Source organism: Pipistrellus hanaki (genome assembly GCF_964339955.1).
Source record: "Pipistrellus hanaki genome assembly, chromosome: 6".
NCBI lineage: Eukaryota > Metazoa > Chordata > Mammalia > Chiroptera > Vespertilionidae > Pipistrellus > Pipistrellus hanaki.
In genome coordinates, this window is record NC_140508.1 from 62,245,251 (window position 1) to 62,266,545 (window position 21,295).

At 42.6% G+C, this 21,295-nt stretch overlaps 1 protein-coding gene across 5 annotated transcripts in view; it reads right to left on the bottom strand.

Annotated features, from left to right (window-relative positions):
• The window catches only part of SPIRE1 (spire type actin nucleation factor 1), a 103,440-nt gene extending 84,085 nt beyond the window's left edge, over window positions 1–19,355 (bottom strand). For 2 of the 5 annotated variants that reach the window (XM_084887313.1, XM_084887312.1), the window contains exons 1-2: window positions 18,565–19,355; window positions 3,391–3,425 (exon numbers count right to left, since the gene is read on the bottom strand). In XM_084887313.1, the coding sequence (XP_084743439.1) occupies window positions 3,391–3,425; window positions 18,565–18,895 (366 nt within the window). In that variant the 5' untranslated portion in view covers window positions 18,896–19,355. The remainder of the gene's footprint in view (window positions 1–3,390; window positions 3,426–18,564) is intronic. The other 3 variants (XM_084887314.1, XM_084887315.1, XM_084887316.1) reach the window with 3 other exon arrangements.
• Between the last annotated feature and the right edge of the window lie 1,940 nt (window positions 19,356–21,295).

Below are 21,295 nucleotides of genomic sequence, written 5' to 3' on the forward strand. Positions count from 1 at the left end.
AATGTATTAGTCAAAACTCAGTTGTAACTCAAAAGGTTAAATTTTACTGTATATAAATTATACCTTCAAAAATTGGAAAAGAAATCAAGGATTTCCTCAACTTCCTGGCTTTGCTCCGGTTTTACCTCTCTTAACTCTCGATTCTGTTTCTCAAGAATAAGCAACTCTACTCTCCCCCAGCCCCACAGCTCTCAAACGCTTTAGTTTTAGGATCCCTTTACATTCTCTCATCATCGATGTTTCTACCTCTCCCTCTCTGAAATCAATAAAAATATACATTTTTAAAAATAAGGTTAAACAATTATCAGTAACATTTTTATGGAAAAGCTATTTTTTTTAAAAAAAGTTAGAAGGGTGATATTGTTTTACATTTTTGCAAAACTCTTAAAGGTCATGTTTAATAAAAGCTGGCTAGATCTCATGTCTGCTTCTGCAGTCTGCTATTTGTCATAGTCCCACATTCATGAAGCCCCTAAAAACTCCAATGTGCACTCTTGAGACCATGAAAGTCAAAGGGCAAAGAATGTCTTGGTATTGCTTTGAAAATACTTTCTCCTGACTTTGAAAGGGTGACAGGAAGCCGCCTCCCCAGAGCCTTCCCACACCCTTTGAGCCCCACTGCTCTAGTCACGTCATCTTCTAGACTAGGGGTGTCGAACTCAATCAGAGAAGGGGCCAAAATCTAAAATCCAGCCTAAATTGCGGGCCGAATGGTTTACTGAACAGTCATAAACTGACGTCATAAACTGACAGCGGAGTGCAGTGATGGCAGCGCGGTGCGGGCCACACTGCAAGGCCTGGCGGGCTGGATTTGGCCTGCGGGCCCTGTGTTTGACACATGTGTTCTAGACCAAGTCCTACGTCTGGTTTCAGCAAATATCCACTCTCTAATTCGGACTCCAGTGTCACTGTTTCTTGCTTCCCTTACCACCACCACCACCACCACCACAATCACCACCACATATATTGTCTTCCTTAACCTAAAAACAGAAATGAAACAAAACAAAACTTCCTACTTAAGCTCACCAAACTTCTTGAAAAAGTTCCCACTTGCTCTACTGCTCCTCCTTGTTATTATTGTAATTACTCAAGTATATATAGAGACAGTCTGATTTTTTTATTTTTTCTTTATTTATTGTTGACAGTATTACAGATGTCTCCCATTTTCCTCCCTTTTGCCCCCATCCTCTTAGCCTCTGACCCATCCTTGGCCTTCCCCACACAACTGTCTGTGTCCATAGGCTATGCATATATGCATATATGTTCTTTGGCTAATCTCTTCCGACGCCCTCTCCCCTTCCTTCCTTCCCCTCTGAGATCTGTCATTCTGTTCCACCTATCCATGCCTATGGACCTATTGTGTGCATCCATTTATTTTGTTTACTAGATTCCACACATAAGTGAGATCAGTCTCATTGTTTTTTAATCTACGCAATATAGATAAATCACCATTCAAAATCCCAATCTCCTCAGAGGTAACCACCACTGTTCACCCTTAGAAAATACCCTGAACCAATTTTGTAAACTAATTATCAGATTGAAATTTTTATTTGCTTGTGATTTTTCTTAAGTAGTTATAATTTTTTTAAAAAAACCTGGAAGAAAATTCTATTTAGATTCCAATTATTTTGGTGGCTGGAGTTAGATCAAAGGATAAGGGTTAGGCCCTGACCGGTTTGGCTCAGTGGATAAAGCATCGGCCTGCGGACTGCAGGGTCCCAGGTTCGATTCAGGTCAAGGGCATGTACTTTGGTTGCAGGCACATCCCTAGCAGAGGGTGTGCAGGAGGCAGCTGATTGATGTTTCTCTCTCATTGATGTTTCTAACTCTATCTCTCTCCCTTCTCTCTGTAAATAAAATATATTTAATAAAATAAAAAAATAAAAAAGGATAAGGGTTAGGAGATAATTAGGAGATAAAATGCAATTATACTCCTATACAAAGCAAATACTAAACAATATGTTAAAACCATGTTGGTTTTATGGCCTGTATTGCCATAAGACAGAACAATAAGACTTATGACTCTGCCTTGAGTGTAAAGCTCTCACTTTTCATTACCTAAATGCAGATACATGCTGACTACATTTGTGTCATCTTGCTAAATATAATAATGTCTTTGGAGTTTACAAAACATTTTCACATATATTGTCTCTCTAAAATTTCACAACCCATAAGGTTAACAGGGACTATCATTAACATGTTATAGATAGGAAAGCAAAAGTTCTAAGAAAAAAATTACTTGCTCCAAATTACATAGCTAGAAAGATGCACACCAGAAACCAGAGACAGAACTTAAACATTATGACTCAAATCATATCCCACTCCTTTATATCATATTGAACAGTACATCAAAAATCCTTGCAACATAAAAATATTTTTCATCACCATTTAGTCCCTCTATACAATTAAGCATAACCTATTTTTATAGCTAATTTGGAAAAAAAAATATCTCTACTTTCAAAGTTGAATAGAAAATACAAAGAATGAATTGTATAACTTTTAAATACAAAAATAGTACATTACTTTTGCTCCATTATCATACAATATAATCCCTTAGGAACCTTGCATTTTAAAGTAACAGTTAAAATTTACTAACACCTGCTTTAACATGTAGATGTATTATAAAGTTAGAAAAGTAACTTCTTAAATCCTTAAAATTAGGCACTGCTCTAAACTCAAGACTTAAGACTCCTCATATCCTAAGAAGGATGCAACCGTTCCTGAAAGGAACACACACACACACACACACACACACACACACAACTCATGGAGGCTGCCCTCACATTTCAGTGTTATCCTTGAAGTTCCTGCAAAGAACACCTGGAATCATGGGAATTCCTTAAATTTCACAATTAGAATTTATATATATATATATATATATATATATATATATATATATATATATATTATTATTATATTATTATATTATTAAAACTTAAAAATCCTACTTATACAAATAACAAGGTAATTCATTATTAATCTTACAGAAACACTGTTTCCACATCCCTATTTTTTCCTTCACCCCGGCAGCTCCATAGGAGTCCAACACATTTAAATTATTCCTTTATCATGACACACAAGATTGAATTAAGAAAAACCACAACTATTTCAAATTAAGGGCCCTTAATCTTAGCTAACTCAATTTCACAAATAACTCAAGAAAAAATTTAAACTATGATTAAGCTTATCTTTGTATCACACCCTGACATTTTAAAAACATGGACAAGATAATTGACTTCTTCACATTTTACTCTTCCTAAATGTAAGATATACCTGCTCTCCACACATTCTTATCAGACCAAAACCCACAGTGACTCTGATAGTACTCAAAGCTAAATTACATAGGACTGCAAAACTGCTTTACTAAGAAATATTTGAGCATTTTCTTACCTCTGTTTCTGTACAATGTGAATATCCCAATTTACCTGCAATAAAAATACAAAAAATTACTTTCAGAGGATTTTAGCTTCTTTATCATTGATTAAAAAAATATTTGAGTACTCTGGCCATGGCTTCGTTATATTCATGAAACTATGCAAATAAAAGGTGCTAGGATGACCAAATATTCCAGAAGGTCTTGCTTAGAGATTTAAGTTTACATAAACCCATAAGAAAATAATAAAGAAAGAGATGGGAAGGATATGCCTACTTGTAATAAGATCTAAAGCATATACACATCTTTAATATGCATATATACAAATTAATAAAAGTAAGCCAAAAGTAATTGTAAAGTCTTGCTTTCCTTTTAAAATACTTTAAAGGGTGCCTTTTGAAATGCCTTTAAAAATGGAAATATCTTTTAAAGTACTTTAAAAGACTCTTGGACTTTTCCATAAATATATTTACTTTAGTATTTTTCTATCACCATTTAGTCCCTCTATACCCTCTTCCACTCTCACACCCCCAACCACAATCACCACAGTCATCCATGTCCATGAGTTCACTCTCTTTTTTTCTTAATCCCTATAACCACTCCCTCAACATTCATCCCCTACTCCCACCCCCAGAACTATCTGCTTGCTCTCTATCTACGAGTCTGTCTCTATATCGCTTGGTAGTTCAGTTTGCTCATTAAATTCCACGTATGTGTGAAATCATATGGTACTTGTCTTTCTCTGACTGGCTTATTTCACTTAGCATAAACCAGTTTAAAGGTGCCGTGATCATTTCAATGAAAGCATACATGTTTCAAACTCATATTTTCTTTAATATATCATGGTTGTTTTTCTTTAATAAAGGATTAGGTAAACCCACATAATTAATCTAGTAGTTCTTTCAATAGAAGACAGCCTAAAGAACAACTAGAATGAACCATATTTGGCTGCTCCAACATTAATATCTTCTCTTCATCACTGAGACACACTATCAAAGATCATATACAAGTATATATTTCTGTCAATTTGGGTGACTAAAACATACTTTTAAAAAAGCTATTTTAAGAGAATAATTTATTAAGTAGTTTTAACAGAAAGACTAGCTAACACATTTATATTGGGGCCTAAAAATGTTTATTTCCCCAGTCTACACTTCTCAAATTCCATTAAGTTCAAATATACATTTAGCCCCACTTCTTTCTTTCCACCAACAGCAGCCTCCTTTGTACCTCTCCCCAGCCTACTACCCCTGCACCTAGCCTGTGATTTATTAAATGCTTAACTAGAATTTATATACTTTATACTTAGAGTATACAATGATACCATAAAAAAATCATTAAAATTTTTTATAAGTCTTCCAATTCATAAAATGAAAAATAAAGTTGAAACCCACAGTTTCTGATAAATTAATGATCCTAATATGAAATGTTAGCTGAAATTAAAACCAGAAAAAAAAGATATATAAGCCATAATTAAAGAGTACATAAACATATAGATAAAATTAGTTCAATATATATGGGTTTATGTGGCAGGATTTGACAAATATGTAACTTTATATATTTATTGTTATATAAAATTATATGCTATAAAGCTATATATATCAGTTATTATCTTTTTATTTACTTATATAACTGTTTGCTCAAAACATTAGTGCCCTGTCAGATTAGTTATACTTAATTCCTAAAGAAATGGTAATGAATTTAACTTAGGAAAGTATTGTGGACAGAACTAGCTCAAGAAGAGAACAAATATTTATTGAGCATCTACAAGGGGAAGAAGGGAGGGAAGGGAAAAGATGGCATCAAGACAAGTTATAACAGAGAGTAATCTCTTTTTGAGAGTACATGGATGTACATTTTCAGTATGATATATTCTTTATATATGTATGTGTATATATATACATCCAATATATATTTTATATTATATATATAATATAAATAAAATATTTCATACATATATATATATTTATATATAGAGAGAAAAAAATCTCGGAGAGGAAAGGAGAGGGAGGAGAGAGAGAGGGGGGAGAGAGAGAGAGAGAGAGAGAGAGAGAGAGAGAGAGGACCATCAATGATGAGAGAGAATCACTGATTGGCTGCCTCCTGTACGCCCCCTACTGGGGATGGAGCCCACAACCCGGGCATGTGCCCCCGACCGGAATCTAACCCAGGACCCCTCAGTCCACAGGCCAAGGCTCCATCCACTGAGCCAAACCAGCCAGAGCTATATATTCTTTTCTTTTTCTTTTTTTTTTTTTAAATATATTTTATTGATTTTACACAGAGAGGAATTGAGAGGGACAGAGAGTTAGAAACGTTGATGAGAGAGAAACATCGACCAGCTGCCTCTTGCACACCCCCCACTGGGGATGTGCCCGCAACCAAGGTATTGTACATGCCCTTGACCGGAATCAAACCCGGGACCATTCAGTCCGCAGGCCGACGCTCTATCCACTGAGCCAAACCGGTCCCAGCAAGAGCTATATATTCTTAAGGTAAGGAGAAATCTAGAATTTTGTGTAGTAGGTTTGTTGCTGGTAGTAGTGTTGGTGAAAATCCTAAAATTACTTTGTATTTTCTGTAGCTTTGAGCAGACAGATAAATACAGAGATACTGTTGGGAATCTCAATGGAGAGAGAAGGAAGATACAAACCAAACATGGGAAGAAGAGGAAGAGCCCTGCAGTGTGGTGAACTAGAACTAGAGGTATCACACAACTTCAAAAAAACCATACACTTCCCAGCTCTGCCCTTCAAATGAGGGAGGAGCAACAACATCCCATTATAAAAGGGCACACCTAGTCCATCCCCTCAAAGGAACCAGGACTCCTTAGGAAATTGGCAATCTATCAATATCTATCTATATAAAAGCCTAAGCAACCATCCGACCAGTAGCTAGGACATTCACTGACCATCTGGGGGAAAGCGCTCAACACAGGAGTGGAAACCACAAGCACGGAAACATGGACCAGACTGATAAATCCCGAGGGAAGCGGGGAGGTGCAGGGCGGGAAGAGATTAACCAGAGATCTTACATGGATACTAGAGGCCCGGTGCACGGATTCGTGCACCGGTGCGGTCCCTCGCCCTGGCCGGCGCCTTCTCGCAATCCAGGACCCCTTGGGGGATGTTGGAGAGCCATTTCTGCCTGATCCCTGCAGGCCAGGCTGAGGGACCCCACTGGTGCACGGATTTGTGCACCGGGCCTCTAATTATAAAATAAGCTGGAACATCTTTGCACCAGAAAGTAATAAAAGGCTCAAAGAATGACAGTGATGTCAAAAGGCACAAGTCCTATGAAATAAGATTTCTTTCAATGACCTCTATTATAAATCTGAAAATGCGCTCCTATAAAAAAAAAAACCAAAATTTTTTGTGAGAACATACAGTATCTCTGGTTATTCAATCTGAACTGGTGACTAAGTTTGCAAATATGGAAAGGTGGTGAGTATGAAGTGATTGACAACTACACTACTTGGCCACCCAAATCCCTGCCCAGTCTCTGACCCCGGAATCAGAAAATGCCAATTACATGACAGCAGAGTTTAAAGAAACCTTAGAAATGACCTTGCCTAATCCATTCATTTTATAAATGAGTAACCTGAGCCTGAAGAGTCAAATGACTTGACAAAATGACAGAGTGAAGAGCAGACTCCGAGGCTCCGAACCTCCTGTCATGTGTTGCTGTAGTTGTGTTGTTCTTGCATTCCCACTTGCAGAGGTCAGTGGCGTTAGGGTACATGATTTCAGGGGGTCTGTCTCAGCTACATACCATTTATAACATGAGAAAACATTTGTTATTTAGCAGTTAGAACCTGCCAGTATAGCACCAAAGAATTTTCATTTGAAAATTTTTTAGTTTTTCTTCAAAAGTTGGCCACTTCTTTTTACAGAACCAGACCTGAAAAGCTTAGGCTTTTATAATAGATAGATAGATTGCCAATTTCCTCTAACCTCCAAAATCTCAAGGCATTATTTTCTACAATTCCAGTAACCTAAACTTGATGGTAGGCCTGAGATTTCAAATTATTAAATGCAGGGAATTAGTTCTTTCAATAATATAACGTTATGATTTTACTGATTTTTATTAGGTTGAGTTTAATGATTAACTATGTGATGACATACAATGCTAAGAAATAACTGAAATTATATTTAAACATTGTTTCAAAATATTTCCACATTATCAAAGTAATTAAACACTAGGTAGAGGGTAATTCACATAGCAAGGCAAAACTTCAGTTTCTCAAAAGTTATGAGCATTTTGCCCTAGCTGGTTTGACTGAAGGGACTCAGGTGTGATTCCAGTCAAGGACACATGCCGGGGTTGTGGGTTTGATCCCCAGCAGTGGGCGTGCAAGAGGCAGCCAATCAATGATTCTTTCTCATCACTGATGTTTCTCTCTCTCTCACCCTTTCCCTTCCTCTTTGAAACCAATTAAAAAAAAGTTATGATCCAAAACCGGTTTGGCTCAGTGGTAGAGTGTCGGTCTGCGGACTGAAAGGTCCCAGGTTCGATTCCGGTCAAGGGCATGTGCATTGGTTGTGGGCACATCCCCGCTAGGGGGTGTGCAAGAGGCAGCTGGTTGATGTTTCTCTCATCGACGTTTCTAGCTCTCTCTCTCTCCCTTCCTCTCTGTAAAAAAAAACAATAAAATATATATTTTAAAAAAAGTTATGAGCATTTTAAATGTGTAATAAAGTTGTTTTAAACCCTTCTTTTTAACTCATTTTGAAACATCTCATATGCTCTTAAGATTTACTAGACAAGTTCCCAAGAAACAGAAAAGCAATGTCTTCCTATCAGTTGCTATAGAATGGCTTTACGAAACAAACTAGTCCCAGTATAAAATGTCTGTCATAAAGAATTCAGAAACAAAGGATGTATGCATGTGGACATGTGAACAAGTGTGGCAAGAGTGGAGGCCGCCGATACGTAAATGGATGTGTGTGTGAGCGTGTGTGAGCGGGCACCAACATGAGAGTGAGTGAGCAAAAAGTGGGTATGGCCACCAGTGTGTAAGCAAGTGTGCAGAAGGAGGTCCAGAGTAAGAGAGCATAGAAAAGGAAAGAAAGAAAGCTTTGGCATTTTAGTGCCACTCATCTTCCTAGGGACTACCGTCTAGCCCTTGGACCTAATATCAGTGACTAAAACCAACTACCAGGCTCCCCCAGCACACACCACTTACAGGCTCTTATTTATAGCTACTAGAGGCTTGGTGCATGAAATTCATGCACTTGGGGGGGGGGGCGGTCCCTTCAGCCCAGATTGCACCCTCTCGCAGTCCAGGAGCCCTCAGGGGATGTCCAGCTGATGTCAGGGAGCGGGCCTAAGCCAGCAGTCAGATGTCCTTAGCGCTGCCACGGAGACGGGAGGGGCTCCCGCCACCACCACTGCGCTCACCAGCCGTAAGCCCAGCTCAGGGCTTCTGGCTGAGCGGTCCTCTCCCTGTGGGAGCGCACTGACCACCAGGAGGCAGCTCCTGCGTTGAGCATTTGCCCCCTGATGGTTAGTGTGTCATAGTGACCAGCTGTTTCACCATTTGGTTGATTTGCATATTAGCCTTTTATTATAATAGGACTAGAGGCCCTGTGCACAAAATTTGTGCCCCGGGGGTTGAGGGGGACTTCCCTCAGCCCAGCCTGCACCCTCTCCAATCAGGCAGTTGGACATCCCTCTCACAATCCAGGACCTCTGGCTCCTAACTACTCACCTGCCTGCCTGCCTGCCTGCCCCTAACCACTCTGCCCACCTCTAACCACCTCTGCATGCCGGCCTAATGGCCCCTAATCGCCCTCCCCTGCCAGCCCGATCACCCCTAACTGCCCTCCCCTGCCGGCCTGATCACCCCTAACCAACTTTGCCTTAGCACTGCCACCGTGGCTTTGTCTGGAAGGAGGACCAGACGACCAGAAGATGTCCGATCAACCCGGTCTAATTAGCATATTGCCCTCTTATTAGTATAGATTGTCTGCCCTTTCTGGCTATGCTCATCAGATGAGCAAGCTCTGTACCTGGACTTCTTGAGGAAGGCTGACTGCTTTACAGAACTAACACCCCTGATTTCTGTCTCTCCAGAAAATTAGGTCTCATCAACATCACTGCCACCGCACAATCATCTAGGAGTAAGTTCGGTTCAGATCTCAAACTCTCTAAACCCATTCCATGCACTAGAGTAAATAGAACTGACCCTGCTCTAAAATGAAAGTTTTAAACATGTTTTCTTAATCATTCGTGTTATTTTTCCTCTTTCTATTCAGCAAATTTAATTAGCTAACTTCCTATCATCTCACAGAACAAATATCATGTAATGTCAAGTATATTCCACTGAAAAATAATTACTTCAGTTTCAGTATAACTTTTTTCAACAAAACTCAAATATATCTTTATTTTATGTAATTTGGCAACACTCAAAGCTTGTACCTACTGCAAATGAATTTCCTCTCTTATGCCAATTTTAACTGGATTGGTAGTGCTTTAGATACAGCACCATAATTGCCACCCATATCCACTTATCCAAATATTTACTTACCTTCTGTCAAGATTGTGTATATACTAAAAACGACAAAGGCATACATTTTTAGCTATTTAGCTGTGTGTGTGTGTGTGTGTGTGTGTATCCTGTATAATAAAAGGCTAATATGCAAATCAACCAAACGGCAAAACAACCGGTCACTAGGACACACACTGACCACCAGGGGGCAGGCACTCAATGCAGTGTGCTCCCACAAGAGGAGCGCCGATCGGCCAGAAGCCGGGCTTGTGACTTGCTGGCGCAGTGGCAGTGGCAGTGGCAGGAGACTCTCCTGCCTCCACAGCAGCACTAAGGATGTCCAACTGAAGGGGTGTGGGCCTAAGCCCTCAGTTGGACATCCCCCGAGGGCTCCCAGACTGTGAAAGGGCACAGGCCTGGGTGAAGGACCCCCCCCCCCACCCCCCCGCCAAGTGCATGAATTTCATGCATCAGGCCTTTGGTATCTAAATTCAAGAACCACCTTTCTGTAACTATTGATAACTTCATAAGTTACACATTTTTACTATACCTATGAGTAAAATACTGAGTTCTTTAAATTACAAATAAAATACTTATATCTTCAACACAAAATGTCAGAGTTAAAGAACAACTATCATTAAACAAATTTTTAATGAACTTCAATAATTTCCAACCAATAAAATTCAAATTTATACACATCAGCAATAAATAGGCCAACTATTTCATGTAATCTTACAGATCTCAAATGAAATTGGTCCCAAGAATTTAGAGGGAAAGTCATATTTACATTTATATTATTCATGACAAAAAGCCTCTGTTCACTCCCCAAAGGATTCAAAGAGGCTAAATTATAAGTGAATATCATATCAAGCAAGTTAAAAGTGGTAAAGGGACACTGAAACCGGTTTGGCTCAGTGGTAGAGCCTCAGTCTGCGGACTGAAAGATCCCAGGTTCGATTCCAGTCAAGGGCATGTACATTGGTTGCGGGCACATCGCCGGTAGGGGGTGTGCAGGAGGCAGCTGGTCGATGTATCTCTCTCACTGACGTTTCTAGCTCTCTATCCCTCTCCCCTCCTCTCTGTAAAAAATCAATAAAACATATATTTTTTTAAATGGTAAAGTGAAAGAAAAATCTAAATTCAAGAAAATATAATATTTATATAGAAATGGTTTAAAACTATAAATAAAGGGTGGTCAAACACTAAATTTTCCTTGACATTTTACTACACTCTCCCCAGCCCATTACAACCTATGCTAAAAATCTAAGGTAACTAAGATCTAATGATAATACGAAGGCTGATACTTCAGATTGTGTCAGCCTCAAGAATCATTCTGTGGACATACAAGCATATATCTACTTGAGACTGTTGTAGAAATTCGTTATCAATCTGAATCAAAGTATCCTGAAATACTCTTTTTACAAAGGGAAGACATGGCTCAGTGAAAAACAGGTAAGTGTAGCACGTATGAGTTGACAAAATGCCCTCTCAAATATGTCCTCATTTGGGTCTTACAAAAATTTTGTAAGGGCTGGACATATAATATTTCCATATTACAGATAAAAAAAAAATAGGGAGTCAGATCTGACCAGTATGGCTTGGTGATTAGTGTCAGCCTATGCACCAAAGGGTCAGGGGTTCGAGTCCTAGTTAGGGTGTGGGCAGGAGGCAACCAATCAATGTGTCTCTCTCACATCCATCTTTCCCTCTTCCTCTCCCCCTTCCTCCCTCCCTTCCATTCTCTCTAAAAAAACTATGGAAAAAATATCTCCAGGTAACGTTTAACAAAAAAGAAAGAAATAGGTAATCAGAAAGTTTTCGTCCTTGCCTGAGGTGATGACTAAAGTGATGATAATACGAGTCAGGGCCAAGAATCAAAACCACTTTTGCAACCAACACATGTTCTTTCCACGTTACCATGTGACATTAAACGACTGATTCGCAACCTTCTAGAAGAGCAAAGGCACTCGGTAAAAATCAACATGACTCCACAGAAAAATATTTCTCCAGGCCAATTTTAATTTCCAACAAGCATAAGTCATCATCTTCCCACCCTCTCCTGCCCCTCCCGTCTTCCCTACCATCCAGGCACCAGGGCAGGAAAATCTGAAAACCTTTCAAGATTCCTTCCTCTTTCTCACAGCAAAAACTAAAGAGCCAGGATCTGTTCTAATTTCCTAAATCACGCTCAAGCTAACTTTTCATCTTCGTTCCTACTGCCCCCATTCAGAGCTTTATCATCTCAGGTCAGAACAGCCACAACACTCCTAACTGGTTTGGCAACTTAAGGGCTACCGAGACCTAATAATAGAATGAGATGCCTATGTGTCTTTGCCCTGTTTTACCCAGTTCAACCGATATTCCACAGAGCTCCCAGTAATCTTTCCAAAAAGAGTAATCTGCTTGCATAATCTACTCTAACCCTTACACGGCGGGCTCTCCACCACCTATCCGGACGGTAAGCACAAACTCAGTGGTGGGTTTGAAGGACAGAAGTCCTTCAGCGCCTCATCCTAGGCGGCACACCTCGCCAGCCTCTCTCATTCCCCACCACTCCCACACACATCCTATGCTCCGGGCGCAGGGGATCCCCACCGCACAGAAGACAAACTGGTTTAACCTCTTGTGCCAACTCCAAATAATTGGTAGTGACTGCCTGAAGCACCCTGTTAGCAACTCTGAAGCTGCTTATAAATTTAGCAGCAAAGAGGCAATGACGGATTAAGCAGTGTCGGCGTTTGATATGGGGAAGTGGGTGTTGTTGCCACACTGCAGGAATTACTGTGTGTGTTGTTTTTTTTTAAATAGTTCTTCCACATTTCTAATCTTTGTGCTTACTACTGCTTCTGCCTAACCTGTCCTTCGCCTTTTATCCCACTGCTCATCCTTGAAGACCTCCAGAAAGAGATAGATCTCTGTGAAACCTGCGTACCATCACATGGAGCAGAGCGAGCCCCTCCCCTGGGCTCACACGGCCCTCTGTGTGTGCCTCTGCTGTTTGGAATCACTGTGCTGTACTGTGTTAGCTCAGGCGCCAGCGATCATCCTGAAGGTATGGGTGCCCTTTCATCCTCTTTGTATCTTCAACATCGAGTACAGTGCACATCAATGTTTCTCTCTCTCTCCCCGATCTGAACTGACAGCTAAAATATCTTAATTTTGCAAGTGACCATCTGAACATATTACTATTGAAGCTCCACCCAGGAGCCTCGAAAGGGCCTGTGCGAATGAGTGGGCTTTGAGTTGAAGCTGCATTAGCTTCATGATAAATTTACCGCTGTTTATTTTATTTTGCCTTCTTTAACGACTAGAACTATTTACGTTTACATCAACCATGGAAATTTAAAAACCCTGCTTGCACATAGTAGACGCTCAATGCATGTTTTTCTTTCTTTTTACTGTTTAAAATATTCCGTGTCTCCTCCCCGCCTCCGCCACTCCTTCTCCCGAGGACAAGCCCCCACAGCCCCGGGCCTGTGTCTGTTGGTGATGCTAATGTGCATGCCTCCATGCATGTCTTTAAGACTGAACCAAACCCACATATTTGGACACATTGTTCAAATGAAATAATTCTTACCTATTATAGTAACTGGAAATGCGTTTCACCAACCCGATAATGTCATTCACCCCCAACCTCTAGCCTAAACACACACACATATACTTCAAGTGTTCCTTTCATTTAATGATCAGGAAGCGGACACTCTGGAAATATACCAAGTGAAAACAAAAAGTTAATGTTCTTAAACATGATTTCACTATTTCAGCCTTCTCCACAAACATTCTCTCTTTCAAACCAAACAGTGTATTATTCCAAAGCCCTTTCCCCCACCAAATTAGCATGAACCCGATAAGCTTGACTGGTCATATCCCCCTTTCAGATTCCAAACAAAGCCGAAGGTTCTCTAACCAAAGACCTCTCTATTAGTATGCATGCGGGCTTCCATTGTTCCTCCTAGCAAAACCTGTCACCAGTCTGAAGATTGCTTTAACTCAAGATATGATCATAATTTTTTAATGTTCTTTACACATCTAAAGCTAAAGGTACATCAAACATTTTGAAACCAAAATGTGAAAAAGTTGTTTTTGTCAGATGGATATTTAGGCCAAAGAGGCTGCTGAATCCATGCAATGAGTCTCATCTCTAATACTATTTTATTAATAATTCTTCATGGCATCCCAGGAAAAAAGCATCATAATCTTGTGAAGATCTGGAATACACCCTAAATCCCTAAATTCCATTAATGACTACTTCCTAAAGAATGTGTATACCAAAATGTGTCCTAAATGCCAGTATACTGACAAACAGCAGGCTGTATTTTAAGAGGCTGAATGCCTTTAACTCATTACTAATGGTATAAAAGTGAAAACTTAACTTTTGTGACAACCAAACAATAAGGTCCTATTATGACTAAGAGTACATAAACACTGGAAGCATTTAGATATTTATAACATCATTTGCGGGCCATACACAATTACCAACTTAAAAATTAGCCCGCTGTCTTCGGTCAAACATTTAACTCCCCCTAATGCCGTGGCTTCGAGGGCTTATACGGCTCGGCCACCCCAGGTGGAGGGCTCTGAGTTGTATCTGGCTGCTAAATAAAATTATTCTTCATTGTGTTCTTAATATTGGTCTCACTTCCATGCTTCCCACATGTTCCATCATTTTTCTATTTTTAAAATCATGTATTTCCAATTTCTTAATTCAAACTGAATGTGAGTATTCTGGATGTATCAATAATGTTAAAAGTAAACAAGAACAAAAATCTATTACTACTGCATTAAATCCCAAAACAAGTCAAGAAAGTGTTTGAGGTGCTATTTCTTTCTATGGGACTAAGCGGAGTAAAACTGCTGACAGGGGTAAGAATCGATCGTATTCATTCATTCCACGCAACAGCAGCAAAAGCAGCGGCCCGCTGAAAATTTCACTCGCTTGAGGATTACAGACAAGATCCATTTCTCCACACTGAGCATATCCTGAGCAGCACCATCAAGGTTTGCCAGACCAGCGGCTCTCAATAGGGGGTTATGTTGCCCCACAAACATATGGCCATGTCTGGAGATGTTTTCTATTGTCACGACGAGGGGGAGGTGGTGGACAGTCAGTTATTAGCACATACTGGGCAGAGACCAGGGATTCTTCTTCTTCTTTTTTTTTTTTTTTTAATATATTTTATTGATTTTTAACAGAGAGGAAGGGAGAGAGATAGAGAGCTAGAAACGTCGATGAGAGAGAAACATCGGCCAGCTGCCTCTTGCACACCCCCTACCGGGGATGTGCCCGCAACCAAGGTACATGCCCTTGACTGGAATTGAACCTGGGACCTTTCAGTCCGCAGACCGACGCTCTACCACTGAGCCAAACCGGCTTCGGCGGGATTCTTCTAAACATCCTAGGCGGGCACAGGACAGCTCCCCAACCACGAGTTATCCAGACAAAATGTCAACAGTGCCAAGGCTGAGACACCCGGACCCAGACATTTGTCCCAAACAGCTGGATCAGAGGCGCCACTGTGGTGTGAAGGGACCACAGGGCTAGGGGAGGGCCTGCTCCACACCAAGCCATGTGTTCCTCGCGTCACGTATGTTATCTGACTGAAACGTCTATCCTGTGAAGAAAGTGACCTGGTTTTACAGGTGGGAAGACTGAACTCAAGGTCACTCCGCTAGGAGGGGAGGAATCATGACCCAAATTCAAACCAAATTTGTTTCATATAACAACATTACGAACTCTAGAGGTTAGAAGACTTGGATTTGATTCAAAGAGGTACCAATATGAATTTCCCCAAACCTCCATTTATAAAATAACTCAATGAACTGCGCGTGAAAACCTAAGTGCCTTTAATTGCTGACAACATATAATCGTCAATGGGGGGAGGAGGGGAGAAACGCCTGCTTCTTACAATGAAGGAATTACCATTTTCCCTCAAAAACAGAATTTATACCAATGTGCACAGTACGAAATTAAACAGCATTTTTAATCAGAATTAAATGTTCAGAAGACATTGTGTCTTCCATAGCCAAGCAACTATTCTTAAAACCTAGAAGGAAACAAACTGTCTAATATAAGTAATATCTTTGTATGAACTTTTTAAGGATTAAACTAATTGACCCTAAAATGCTCAAGTCTGTAACAACTTTGTGCTCTCTCCACAATCGGTAGCAGAGGTCAAGAAGAAAGAGGGTGGATTACAGGTGGATCGCTGCTGCGCAGGGAAGAACTCCACTCATCTCTCCATAAAGATGGCATGTTACACTGAGGCCAACATACGATCATTCATAGTAATGATGCGAACATTCTCACCTCAGAATCAGGTTCTGATTTTTAAAAAAACAAAACACCTACCACCAGAATCCAACTCTCGGACACTAACCTACTCGTAAGCCCACAAACATCACGTAAACCAGTGTTTTTCAACCTTTTTTGGGCAAAGGCACACTTGTTTCATGAAAAAAATCACGAGGCACACCACCATTAGAAAATGTTAAAAAATTTAACTCTGTGCCTATATTGACTATATATAAAGTAATTCTCTTGAATAGGAATCAAATAAACACAAAGAAAGTATTTTATAATTACTTTATTATGAAATATTAAGTAAACAAAATAGTGAAAAATTATAAAATTCTTGTCTTGTCTGCACCTACGGCACACCAGGCAACATCTCTAATTGACTAGTGTGCTGCGGAACAGCGGTTGAAAAACGCTGACGTAAACTACTCTTCAGTATTAAATTCAATCGACAGTGTAAACCGGGTTTGTTCCTTCAGGAAATCCCCACTACCAATGCTGCACACAACCATTTCCCCTTGAAACACTGGTTCTCAAGGCAAGGTTTTGCTTTATTTTAGAAATGTATCTCTTCATATCATACAATATATTGTAAATAAATTATAAATGCAAGCAGTCCCCAGTAATATAAAGTCCAAGTTTAAACACAATAGATGAAGTAAACTAAAAAAAAAAAAAAATTGAAATTATTTCCAAAGAATCAGGAAGGCTAGCTTTAAATTAAAAAAAAAAAAAACCTAGTTCGCCCCCTTGGCTCAGTAACTGAGCTTCAATCTATGAACCAGGAGGTCACCATGTGATTCAGGTCAGGGTACAAGCCTGGCTTGTGGCTGGATCCCAAGTTGGGGACGTGCAGGAGGCAGCCTATCAATGATTCTCTCATCACTGATGTTTCTCTCTCTCCCTCTTCCTTACTGGCTGAAATCAATAAAAAGTATATTTAAAAAATTATACTTGACGCTAAAAATAGTAAGTGTTCTACTGGAGTTGAAAGAACTGACAACATAATCTTGAATCCTCTTTATTTAATCGATTTAGAGAAGGATTTTCATTAAATGTCATTTTACTGACTAGTTCTGAATTACATCTTTCACCTGAAGCATTTTGACACTCCCATCAACTTTCTAAAGGAGAGGGTGGATTTTTTTTTTAATGTTTTTATGAGTGGACTCTCAAAAGACAGAATTAGAGTCAAACTGAATAGGAGAAACCATTACCAACCTCCTCCTCCTCCTCATCATCATCAATAAACATGTGAGTAAGCCCTACGTGTTGATGTATGTGTACGTGATAACATGTGACAACCTGGGAAATTTACATTACACAATGACCTAAAACCCATTTTACCTATCTATCGGATATCCCGTCTACTTCTTACTTTATGAGACTTTTTTTGTGCATCGCAACAAATTTTAACATACAGGTAAATAGTGGTTCATTTACAACTTCCAGGTACTATAAAAATCGTTACTTAGTCTCTTCAGCATCTACCGAAATGGCAGACTTCTCCTCAGGGCTCAGATTCCTTTATATTTCCAAACCCAAAGAATATTGTTGCCAATTAAAAAAAAAAAAAAACTATTAGATGACCACTCATTCGCAAAGGTGCCATTTTCCTGACACCCGAATGAAGTGTCCCTTGACAAGATCTTGGTGAAGCTTTTATAGCACCAGGCACATAACAAACACACACACAGGTCAATGGCCAGGGCAGGGGAGTGTGCACACAGCTTATCGCCGGGACCAGCCCACAGGGACCCAGCCCACCGGGCCCACCGGTTCCCAGCCGGCCCAGCACCCCCGCAGGTCCGCGTCCCGCAGGGGGCGGGGGCGCAGCCAGGCCGCCCTCCGCCCTCACCACCCCTTTGTGCCGCTGGCCCCCACACACACTCCTCTGACCTACGCAGGGTCCACTCGGCCACATCGCAAGCACCGGCCCTTCCCACCGTGGGCCCAGGCCCGGGCCTCCCGAAGGGGGTGGGAGGTGGGGGGACGGAGTCTGGGCGGAAGGGCCCCGAGCCGGCGGCGGAGGAAAGGGCCGCGGCGGGGGTCTGCCCGCGGGAGACGGGAGCAGGGGGTCGCGGGGCGGAAGGGCAGGGTCCCCGAGGCGGGGGTACTCCCCTGGGGGATGGGGGTCGCGGGGCGGAAGGACAGGGTCCCCGAGGCGAGGGTCCTCCCTTGAGGGATGGGGGTCGCGGGGCGGAAGGGCAGGGTCCCTGAGGCGGGGGTCCTCCCTGGGGGATGGGGGTCGCGGGCGGAAGGGCAGGGTCCCCGAGGCGGGGGTCCTCCCTGAGGGATGGGGGTCGCGGGCGGAAGGGCAGGGTCCCCGAGGCGGGGGTCCTCCCTGGGGGATGGGGGTCGCGGGCGAAAGGGCAGGGTCCCCGGAGGACGCGGGCGGCCACTCACCGGCAGAGGCAGGCGGCTCTCCCGCGTCGCCGGCGGCGGGCGCCAGGGTGACCCGGCCGTCCCTCCAGACGCGGATCTGCGCGGCCGAGCGCACGCGGCGGCGGGGCTGGCCGGCGGCGCGCAGGGAGCCGCAGCACTGGAAGCACACGGCCCACGCCTGCTCCTCGTTGATGGGCTGGTTGTAGAGCCGCAGGATCTCCTCCAGGCTCAGCGCGTCCTGCGGGCCCCCGGCCGCGCCCGCGGCCTCCCCGGGCTCCGGCGGCCCCTCGCCGCCCGCCGCCGCCGCCCCCCGCGGCTCCCCGCCGCCCGCGGGGCCGGCCGGCTGAGCCATCCCGCGGCTCGGCGCTGCGCTGGCCCGCCGCGCCCGTGCCGGCGTCTCCTCAGCCCCGGAGCATCGCCCTGGCGCGCGGCCGCCACCGCCTCCTCATCCCCGGCGGCTCCGCCCTGCCCGCCGCGCGCGCCGCCGCGAGGGACCAGGCGGGGGCCGGCGCGAGGGCCTGGGCGCCGTGGGCGAGCGCAGGGCGGCGAGGGCTCCGCGACGGTCCGGACCAGGCCGCCGCCGCCGCCGCCAGCCCGAGACGCGATGGCGTCCGCCCGCCCCGCCCCTCCCGCCGCGCTCCGAGCGGGGGCCGCCGCGCTCCGCGCTCCCGGTCCGCGCGGTCCGGGGCTCCTCCGGCTGCCGTTGCGCCGGGGCCCCAACCGCGTCCGCCCGCCCCCACCCCAGCACCACGGGGAGATCCGTGGCACGGAGTCCGCTGGGAACTGGCGGGCCGAAAGGGTAATGAGGAACTCGAACCCGGCCCGCAGTGAATGCACAATGAAATGAAGGTCTGTGTCAGCAGCGCGGCCTCGGGCGACCCTCCCTGCGCCTCCCGCGGGCCCCCTCCCGCGCCTCCCGCAGCCCCGGAGGCGATTTCTCCTGATCAGGCTTCTTGGTACTGCGGGGGCCTCGCTGCGTCCTCGTCCCCGCACCCAGCTCTGCTCTTTTTGGGTAGCTATCGCCACCACCAAACCCTACCATTTACTTCATCTTGTTTACTGAATACCTCCTACTGGCTCCCAACCTCACTGTAAGCTCCCTGAGCACAGGGATCTGTGGGTTTTGCTTACTGACTTCTCCCAAACGCATAGACCAGGGCCTGGGGTATAGCATGTGGTAAATAATTTTCAGACGATAGTATCGGCCTCCTTCCAGATTCATTTGTAATGTTTGTACATCTCCTCACTAAGATCATGTCTGCAATGACACTATCATCAAAGGCTAGTTCCTATGATGCGGAAGTGATAACAGTGGCAAGACTGAATGGAAGGCAACTGGCCGAAGAATAAAAGAAATACTCCTGGGCCTTGCTGGACTCATTAAGTATGCAAAAAGTATAAATCTTAGACAAAATAATCACTGGTAAAAATTTTAATCGGCAACATTTCACTCTAAGACTAGGCCTGTGTGAGAATCTTACAGAGTTGAAAGCATCAAACAAGTAAATTTATTTATAGTTAAGTACCAATAAATCTTTTAAAGGCAGCTTTTATGTGTGAAACTAGACATTGCACACTTAGTATCTGCGGAAGAAATTACAATGGTCGATTCTTCATGCTTAAGGTACCACAATACATACAGCAGGAGTGGGGAGAAGAAAGAAAAGCAAAAGGATATAAAAAGGTAAGAAATTTAAAGAGGCACCTTATTATAATTTCACTACAAGAGATACAAAACAACCCTTTAAACTAAAGTTTAAAGTAACCTCACTCAGGGATGGATTCATAATCCTGTGAAAATGCACTATATACCAGTCAAAACCCTGAAAAGATCTAAATCCTTATGATATAGAAATGATAGATTTATAAAACCTTTTTATTTAAAACATGGAAAAACATTCCCCCAAATCCCTATTTTAAATGTTTAGATCCTGTGTGAATTTTGAAAATGCAGGGAGCTTTAAAATAACTTCAAAGACGCAGAAAAACTTGGAAATGGTCTACTTTTATAGACAACATCACCATCTTCTGGCCTTATGGGATATTGCAGCCATGTTGCACTGATAATTATAGCCAAAAGCCTATTGCATTTTTGTCCTTGCCTTACCCCCACCTCCTCCAGACAAGCTCAGAGAATAAACTGAAGAATCCATGAGGCCTAGGGCAGTAAATAAATCTCCAAGTAGCCAAGACCGGTTTGGCTCAATGGATAGAGCATCGGCTTGGGGACTGAAGGAACCCGGGTTCGATTCCGGTCAAGGGCATGTACCTTGGTTGCGGGCATATCCCCAGTGGGGGGTGTGCAAGAGGCAGCTGATCGATGATTCTCTCTCATCGATGTTTCTAGCTTTCTATCTCTCTCCCTTCCTCTCTGTACAAAATCAATAAAATATATTTTTTTTAAATAAATCTCCAAGTAAAGATAATGAAGGGAAGTAGGAAGAGAGTGGAAGTGAAGAAACAAATCCAAACCTTATCTTTAAAAGATAGACTTTTTTCCCTCCAATACAAATTTATGAAAGCCCTTCTGTAGTATATAACCTTCCTGTGATTCAGTGCCATATTTTTCTTCCTAAAATGTATTTAAATTAAAAAACAAAAACAAAAAAAAACACACTTTTTGGGGCAAACACTTCACAAAATATGTAAATGTCTAATCTCTGTTGTACATCTGAAACTAATATATTGTATGTCAACTATAATTGAAAAAGAAAAAATTTATCACTTAGGGAAGGAAAAAAACGTTATTTTA